At 43.4% G+C, this 9607-nt stretch overlaps 1 protein-coding gene across 1 annotated transcript; it reads right to left on the bottom strand.

The window, feature by feature from the left end:
* Positions 1-5126: 5126 nt before the first annotated feature.
* On the bottom strand, positions 5127-9283 carry AARD (alanine and arginine rich domain containing protein). Its single transcript, XM_063079107.1, has 2 exons — positions 8963-9283; positions 5127-5270 (listed from the first exon to the last, which is right to left on the bottom strand). Exons 1-2 carry the CDS (start codon positions 9281-9283, stop codon positions 5127-5129), a joined length of 465 nt encoding a protein of 154 aa, XP_062935177.1.
* Positions 9284-9607: the final 324 nt, after the last annotated feature.

The following is a 9607-nucleotide window of genomic DNA, read 5'->3' as shown; positions in this document are numbered from 1 at the left end:
CTGTTGGACGGAACGGAATTCCATAGCCACCCTAAGCTGCAAGAGAGGTTGGGAAAAGTGAAACTATCGTTCTTAGTGTCTATCCCACAGGCAAGAAAGACAATGCTTGCTGGGCAGGCTGTTACAATAATAAACACTGTTTCAGTGTGTTGTAAACACTTCACATGTAATAATCCATTAGATCTTCACAATCACACCTTAGGTTAGATGTGATTTTTACCATTTCACAGCTAAGCAAACTAAACTACACAAATGTTAAGTAACATGGTGAAAAGGTGAGGAGCCAAGATTTCAACTCCATCATCTGACTGGAGAGGCTGCACTCCGACTGCACGAGGCACAGCCTTCAGCTGGCAGTGTCTGCCGCAGCAGGCTGCCTCTAACATCGTGACACATAAAAGTTCTGAGTGAGGCTCGTCTCCCTGTGAAGTGCAAATGTGCCATTTTCCCCCGGCTGCAGTCACAGTGTCAGTGGGAAGAGCACAGGGGTGTCCAAGAGTGACAAGAATTGCTTCCTGTCATCATCAAGGCTGCAAGATCTGGGACTGTGATCAGGGCAAGGGCTGGGACTGGAACTGTCCACCTCCTGCCAGAGGACAGTGATAAACAGCATCCCATCATGCTGCCACAGGTGTCAGAAAGTCTCAGCGAGTCGAGGCGAGTGATGGAAGAGTGGTTACCTTGTAACAAGCAGGCAGGATTAGAATAAAACAGAGGTTTCTAAGTTAGAGGAATGTTTTAGGGGCCATTTCCTCTATCCCTCTCATTTTCAAATGAGGCACAAATAAGGTGGAGTAATTTGCCCAAGATCACCCTACTCCTTTATATAAGATATGGGGCCTTTTCCAGGTGGACACAAGTAAAAACCTGAGGCATGTCCTCAATGAAGCCTTTTTTGTCTGGCTCTTGCAAAAAACATCCCTAGCACTTCATACATGCTTGTGTTATAATTTCCCTTATAATACTGAATTTATTCACTTAGGCATGTGTCTCTCCCATTAGTTTGAGATAGTCTCAATAGCCAGACCACTTCCAAGCCCAGGTGTGACATTTGACAGCTCCACTTGCTATTTGGGTGGCCTGTGGCAAGCTATATCACCTCTCCAATACTCATTCTCTTCTATAAAATGAGGAAAGCAATAGTTCCAACCTTACAATGTTGTTGGGACAATTAAGTTTTAAATGCACATAGCACCATGTGCCAAGTAGATTCAGGGGTTAGTAAGTAGCAGTTACCGTTCATTTATAGCTCCCTGCTGCTTATTCCCATGTTTGGTGAGTCGATTTATTGATCAACAGAGGGAACTCAGAGTCAATATCATAACAGAATGTTAAAGAGACATAAAGATTCGATGAAGAAAGAAGCACAGGAAAAGGTCTAAGTCCAAAAAGGTGGTAAGGATCATATAAAACTAAGGATACGGCAGAAACAAACAAACCAAGCAGAAGAATCTCCACCATGAATTCTTTCTCCCAAACCTGCTTTGGGGCTCTCCAATATGGGCTCTTCAAAATTTAAATAAGACAGTTACCATTTTCACTAGCTTCTTTAGATAGACATAAAGAATTTAAAGCAATTTGCTTTACGTCATATAGCTGCTAAGTGGCAGAACCAGGACTAAATGCCAAGGTCAAATGACTCTCAAAACAGGTCCTCATGCCTATAAAATATTGTGAGGATTAAATAAGCTGATACATGTGAAGTTCTTGGCACAGCGGCTGGCACAGGAGTGGTGGCTGATAAAATTGCTAGTTTGATTTTTATCATTACATTTTGCCAGCCCTCTTGCACAGGTTCCAGCAGAAAAAGGTGATGCACTATTGCTCCTAAGAAAGAGGTGAAGCCCCCTAACTCCCCACTTTCATCAGTGCCAGGATCAGGAAGCAGCAAGAGGCACACACCCCGCCCCACTCCACCCCCACCCCCCACCAAGAAGCAGCAGCTGACCCAGGCCGCTGCAAGAGGCGTCCACCCATCTCAGAGTTCTATTGCCCAGCACTTGGTTCTGGTCGAACAAGAGGCTGCCAGACCCAGAGGTAGGCAGGGGGACACAGATTCAACCCTAAAGCTAACCATAGTTCTCATCCAACTGAAACCTTCATTAATAACGTGGTCAAGGAGGCAGGAGAGGGAGCAGTGATGGCAGCAGCAGCAACCGTGAAGGCAACCAAGAGAAAAAGCAGCTGGCACTGGGTCTTTGTGCCAGATCCCAGGCCCAGAGGGACGCTGTCAATAATTCCAGTGGCAAATAAACAGAGCTGATGGCTGTGCCGGGGCCCTGAACCCTGCCGGGAAGGGACCAGAGGAAATAGGGTTCTTGTAATTACACTGTGCAGGCTCAGCCATCGTGGGCGTCCCCGCAGCAGCCTCTGATCTGTCCCAGGCTGGGAGCTGCAGAAACACCTGTCACTGCAGAAGCAGTCTGGCAAGCGAAACAAAATGAGGAGCATGCAAGCCACCTGTAAAGGAATTTAATGCCTAACAACCTGTGCAAAGCTCCTGATTGTCATAATTAATTTGGCACCTATTCACCAGTAGGTGATAAACCAGTGCTGTATAGTGAAAGCCCATTTCCTGCTAACATGGTTTTATCCCCCACCCCCCAGTAATCAAAGCCGTGAGAAATCATGTCATTTGAAAAACCCAAGCCCCATATTTTCTTCACAAAACTGTTTTTAATGTCTCTTCTTTGGCCCTCTCTCTCTCCACTATTGTTTTGAACATCTTACTTTCTTCAGCTTATCCAGTTACTTCTTCCCTGTTGCATAGTTTAGGTTATAATTATTCTCTCATTTTCCCCTCCAGCTGGCACCAGTTTGGTCCCTTCCATCTCATATATCTTTAAAATGTCACACTGTTGTTCTAGGTTATTTAAAAACCCTGGAAAGAGGGGGAATGTAACCACCGCCAGCACGTTCTCACATCCCTTAGAAAAGTTTCCCTGCTGGTTTCCTATGTGCCACCACTGACAGGATGACAATCCAGCAAGCTCACAACAAACAGCTGAGTGCCATTTCAAGGAAAAAATATGAAAACAATCATCTGGCTTCTGCTACTTCCAAAAAAAAAAAAAAAGGCTAAGGATACCATATCAGAGCAGAAACAAAGCAAAAACATTTAACAACAATAGCATCCCATGTATCAAGCTCCCACAGTTTCATTTCCTCTCTTTCCAGGGTTTTTAATTTCCATATTGCACAGCTAAGTCACAGGCCAACTCCACTGATTAGGACTTTTATAAATAAGATACTTTCGAAACAAAGCAGTTTTTATTCTGTTTCTGCATCTGTCACCCCTAAAAGATACAATGATCCAAAGTTTATCACTGAGAGACAGAAAAAAAAGTGGAACAAAAATTTTACAATAAAAGAGTAGACTTTTTTTTTGTCTGAAAATGTGGAAAACAGTGAATCCATTTTCAGAAGTTCTCTGACGTTTTCTCGGTTTTGATCCCAATATAGTACATTCTCAGTATAATCAAATTACTTACATGAATAATAACCAACATCAGCAATCTGTACTCGGTAAGGAACTAAGCTTATATAATTAATTCCCTTGAGTATTTTCTAAACACAAAATCACAACTATTTATAAATGTTAACCTTTAAAATACACTCGAGAATGATTGTCTCAGCATTTATTTAAGTAGAAACTTTTTCAAAAAAACCGATCACAAGGAACTCCAACTCTTTCCTCCGAAGCTCTCTAAAATTAAAAAGAAGAAACAAACAGGAAATCTGTTTTACAAATATAATTTGAGATATCAGTCTGTATATTTACAGTCAGGAGCTCATAAGCAGAATATCTCAAAGAGTCCAGTGGTCAGATATCAGGACTGCTCATCTGACAATGTCCTCTAAGTTGAACGTGGCGATACCTCGGTTTTACAGAAGGAAGATATTAAGTACCACAGGGCTAGAATAATTTACTTACTATGAAGAAAAAAGTTAAGGACAAACTAAACTTGGTCCAGATAATTCTCAGATCCTCACACATATAAAACAACTTGCATTCGTTTCAAAAAGAGAAAGACCATGTCCCTTCTGTTCTCCTTTGCCTTCAAGAAATAATTTTTATTGTTAATTAAATATTAAAATTACATAAATGGTTAAAAATTAATTTTTATTTTTTCAGATAATAACCATTATGAATATCACTTAAATATGCAGCTATTTTTATTAACTTTATTTTTTGCATTAAAAAGACAGCACTTTTAGGGTAGAGTTAGATATTCTAATTGAACAGTAAAAACCATTTTAACTCCTAAAAATTGAACAAAGGAATTGTATTAGTGAGGAACATACCGGATACAAGTCATGAAACTCCAACTTCAATTAACTTAGGCAAAAGGAGACTCAATGAGGAGGTTACCAGGCTATTTCATGTATCTAAACAACAGCAAGGGACGGGGTTTTATGCAGCTTGACTCCAGGGCCAAGGAAGAACAGCAGCAGACTTCCTTTTGTGCTCTCAGGGGTTCAGTTTCACACCCCTTCTCATTAGAGCTTGGGCTTTTTCTCATGGTGGCCACTAGCAGCTTCCAAGCTCCTTGTCCCACTGTTTCTGCCAACAAGGAATACTCATCTACTCCCCTAGTACCTGTTGAAAAAATCCTAAGGACCAACCAATCTGCCTACCTTGTTCTGAGTGACTATATGCAGGAAGGTGAGATGCCCTTAACCACCTAAAGGGCATCACTGGAATCCAAGTAGAAGTAACGCTCCAAGAAAGGGGTTCGGGGGAGGCAGAGGTACTGAGTAGGCTACTGGACAGACAAACCAATAAGTAATAAAGAAAGAAAAAAACACAAGCACAGATTCTGAAAGTTCAGGCATTGTCAGAAAGATAAGGTGACAAAAGATGGAGTACCAGAAGTCTAAGTTTTTTTTTTACTTCTATATCCCAGGCAAAATATTGAATAAATAACTTTAAAACTTGATAAAACATCAGTGTCTCTCTCTCTCCTCTCTTAGATGTTTTTTTGTCATTTCCCCTCGGCTTCTGAGTTTTTGGTCTGCAAATTGCCCCTCACAGCTTATGCGAAGCATCCACAATGTTACTGTCAGAATTGTTTCAGAGTTGTCTATGCTGCTTTCAGGGTTCTGATCTTCAAGTGGGCATTTTCTTATTTTGGATTCAAAGCATTATCCTCCGGCCTTTGAGATTCTGATACCATTTCCTGTTCATACTCCTCCTTCAATTGCTGCATTTTCATGTTTAAATCCAGTAATGTTCTGGCCAGCTGGCGGTTTTGCAAATGCATTTCCAGCTAAAAGGTAGAGGGGAAAAAAATAAGGATTTTTATTAGCCTGAGATACAGATCAAATGAAACTGCTCTGTGACTGCACAGGAGAAATAAGGAGTTTGTAGGAAAGGAAAATAAGATATCAAGAAAGATGTATTTCTCATCTTATTCTCCAGTTCTGACTGTTTGCCCTGGCCATTAAACTGACTTTCTATACGACAAGGTAAAACCTGGATATATAAATAGCTTTTGAAATGGCCTTGAAATGAAAACAAAAATAGCTGATGCACAAAGCTGTCCATATGAAAAATACCTATGCACTGAAGGCTATTTTCCAGCAATGGCATGCAATCCACAATGAAATCATTTATCTTTATGAGTTTTCTGAGCCACAGGATAACTGCCTATGGCCACCTGAGTGTTCAGAATCTGGGCCCATTTATTTGATTACTTGTCATTTCAAGTTTTCAGGATTTTAAATGGTCTCCCTGCTGAGCAAAAACATTTAACGACACCTTAGAGGAACATGTATAGTTATGTGTACTTATATAATCCAATGCGTTTCACTCTAGAGTGAAATCTGTTACATAGCAAGGCCGATTTATCCCTTCTTCCACTGAGAGTTTATGAAGGTCCTCATGTGTTAGAAAAAATAATAATAGATTTCTAGGGCATGTTACTTAGGGGCAGCCCAACAAAGATTAGCCCAACATACTTTTTGTATTATAGATGAAAACTAATGATCAACTACTTGCAAATTTCTTCAATGAAGATCTTGTTTAATGCAATTCATGAGGAACTTGCTCTCTCTGCTTAAAACTCTTCATCAACTCATCAATAGAAACCACCCCAGGATGAACCAGGGTGTCATGTCTGTAGAAAGCAATATTGGTGGTGCCCTCCCAATTCGCAAAATAAAGCATTGGATAAAATTATCTGTTTTCTCTGAGACGTTTTTCTTCATTCCTCAGCACTGGAACCATTTCTCTGAGTGCAAGAATTAGCAAAGAATAAAGTAAATGAACATCTAGCAAACAAACAATAACAGTAACCACACAACCACAACCACAAAAAGACCCTGTACTTTGCTTACAGGAAGCATCAGTTTTCTAGGGTGGCCCGGAAGCTCTATAACCTTGCCCTACTTTTCCAACTTAATTTCCTGGCACTCTTCCCTGTGTCAGCTCCTTGTGCAGCTGGTCAGAAATCTTGCCAGTCCCTGAATGCCACGCTAAGCCATATCTCCTTCTGCCCTCTCTGTGTAAGATGCCCTTTGCTATTTCTTTTCCTACTGAGCCTAGTCAAATGCCAACTCTTCTGAGAAGCCTTCCCTGATTTAACAGGCAGACATAATTGCTTCTTATCTGTGCTTCCACAGCATTCTGTACATGTGCCTGTCCTAACACACAGACTATACTAGACTAGACTAATGATCTTGAATGTGTTTCTTATTCATAATTGTATCCCCAACTGTGAGTACACTGCCTAAGCATACAACACCGTGGGTTCTCTGTATGTTTGTTAAAAGACTGAGTGAGTGAATGGATGAATGAATGAATTAAGGAACTGATGAATATCTATCCTGTACTTTCATGCTAAGAATCAAGGAGTTAAATTATTGATAATAGTTTACCACCTAAGTAAAGGAAGTATGTATAATTCACACTTATTTAGGAAATTCAAACACCAATGGTTCTTTAACTTTTCTTTCATCATGGATTCCTTTGAGAATCTGATGAAAGCTATGAACACTTTCTGAGGAAGGAATGCACTTTATGCACATAAAAAATCTTGTGTACAATTTTAGGTATATAGAACCCATGAAATCCACTCACAGATCCTAGAAATAAACACGCTCCACCTAGAAGACCAAGTAAAACAACAGAACATAGTAAAAATCACAACATGACTCTAATCAAATTGAACTTGTTCATCACTGTTCCTTACACAAATACCTAATATGTGTATGAATGCATGATAATTTCTATAGAAATCTGGCTAATGGCCCATAATCAAAAACAACTTCTTCGGCCGAGCCCGTGGCGCACTCGGGAGAGTGCGGCGCTGGGAGCGCAGCGACGCTCCCGCCGCGGGTTCGGATTCTATATAGGAATGGCCGGTGCACGCACTGGCTGAGTGCCGGTCACTGGCTGAGTGCCGGTCACGAAAAAGACAAAAAAAAAAAAAAACTTCTTCTAGTGGTAATGATATTAAACTAAAGCATCCACACTCTTTTGCCTCTTCCTCGTGACCAGTCACATACATTGGTGAGATCGTTGACCGAGATGTTGAGCGTGGTCTGTAACCAAGGAACGCAGCATCTGCGTATGTGTCCTTTTTGGGTACAGTCTCCAAAATCTATAGTAATAATGAGCATAATAAGAGATAGTAAATAGTACCTATGGTCTAGGCACTTCATATAGTATTATCTCATACAATCCTTACTGCAATCCTATGAGATTATTATTTTCATTTGACAGATAATGAGTAAACAAACTCAAACTAACCAATTAACATTGCCAAAGTTGTAAGGCCAGCAAGTTAGCAGCGCCTGTACATGGCAATTCTGGGGTTGAGCTCTCATCTGTTTGCAATTTTATTCCCTTCCTTCTCACCACTCCCAATACATTAGTTGTCTAAAACTCCTACTGGTGCAGCAACTTGTTAGAATGTTAAGGTTGAAAGGTGTTTCAGAGCCTATTCAATATAATAGTGACATATCCTGGGTCAGCAGCACAGGGAGAGGGTGGAGCCAGGTCTCAGACTTCCAGGCCTCCGGATGTCTAATGAGGCAGCTCCACCACCTAGCTGTTTAAAGCCAGGTGTTTCTTCGATACAGTTGTATCAGATATATGCATCCCTTATCAGATTCAGATTAACACACATAAAATTAGATTTATGCCATGTTGCTCTTCTTAAACTCAAAAATGAGATATTCTATTAAGGTTCTTAAATCAGACAATCTACTGATGGTTAATTCAGTTCTAAAGCAGTTATTTTATTTAGTATTCAGTGCAAAAGAGGAGAGTTTTTCAAGTCAAGTCTCCACTGCCCACATTAATAGGTGGCACCCTGTTAAAGTTTGAATTGTTTCTCTTCATTTTGTCTTTTTCAAATTGTGTCTAATTTGGAAATTTTTCTTAATTAAAAAAGTCATCTAAATTATTTACCGCCAGTTCCCCTTTTAACATTCAGACCTAACCTGCCTAATGTTCAAATGCTACAATTTTACAAAATACCTTATTCCAGTATTTGCAGTTTTCTGAATTCTCACCAAGGGGAAAGATAAGGCTAAAACTTGCCAGATGTAAAGAGAAAGGTGCTGGTGACCCTGCTCCATCAATTTCATGGGAGACTTGATCACATGGAAATTTCCTCCTCCACGTTTCATGCACACGCCCTCTGCATACATATAAAAAAACCATAGACACGGGTGTGGAGGGGACATCTCAGAGGTGTCACTGGTAGACTAGGCCCCCACGGGTCCCTGCGAGGACCCAGATGATGCTGGGCTGGTGGGAGCGTCCACTCCGCGTGCAGACGTGAGCTGGTGGCCCCGGGAAGATCAGCGGCCGGCGGCCAGCTCCCCCTCCCCGGGAACAGCTCCCGTCGGCCTCCCCAAGCCCTGGGGTGGGCTACGAGGGCCGCGGCTCCAGAGCCCGCGGAGGGGACCGAGGAGACGGCGGCCCCGGAGCGGCCTCCCCGCGAGCGCTCACCAGCTCCGAGCGCAGCCCGGCCAGGACGCCCTCGACGCGCGTCCGGCCCTGCTCCTCCCGCGCCGCCGCCGCCGCCTCCCGCGCGCGCCTCGAGCCCCCGCGCGGCACCGCCCGCTGGAGGGCGCGCACCAGCCGCCGGCCCATGTCCTCCAGCAGCTGGCTGGTGGCCGAGGCCTCCGCCGCGACGTCCGTGCCCCTGCCGCCCCGGGGGGAGCCGAGCGCGGGGCGAGGGACCGGGAGCCAAAGCCCGGCTCTGCCTGGGCCTCCGGGGGGCCCCCGGGAAGTTCTCTCTCTGCCGCGGCCCGAGTCCCCCGGGCCCATCGCGGAGACGCCGGGTCCCCCGTCCGGAGCTCTTGCTGGAAATTTGTTTCCACAAGTTCGATTGGAGGATTAGGGCGGGACGGGGCCGGGCACTGAACGCAACCGGCAGGACCCTGGCCGAGTGGGACGCTGTGACTGCTGGGCCACTCAGAGGTGCTGCTTTGCTCCAGCCCCACCTCTGTCCTCTCTACCTCTCTTTAGCGACAAAGCAGGAGGCGGTTCCCGTAACTCCGAGCAGAGCTTTCAACTGGGTCATTTCTTCTTGCTCCTCGGCGTGAAAGAAAGAGTGTTTCTAAGGAGATGACCTGGGCTCTGAGCAGGCTG

The sequence above is a fragment of the Cynocephalus volans genome, chromosome 15 (genome assembly GCF_027409185.1).
Source record: "Cynocephalus volans isolate mCynVol1 chromosome 15, mCynVol1.pri, whole genome shotgun sequence".
NCBI lineage: Eukaryota > Metazoa > Chordata > Mammalia > Dermoptera > Cynocephalidae > Cynocephalus > Cynocephalus volans.
The sequence above is the reverse complement of the archived record's forward strand: the minus strand, read 5'-3'. Positions and strand labels throughout refer to the sequence as shown.

Bases quoted from the DNA above. Each gene is read 5' to 3' on its own strand.
- AARD (XM_063079107.1), bottom strand. From the start codon at position 9,283: ATGGGCCCGGGGGACTCGGGCCGCGGCAGAGAGAGAACTTCCCGGGGG. The intron at 5,271-8,962 runs GTGAGCGCTCGC...TCTACCTTTTAG, and splicing joins CCGGGCTGCGCTCGGAGCTG to CTGGAAATGCATTTGCAAAA.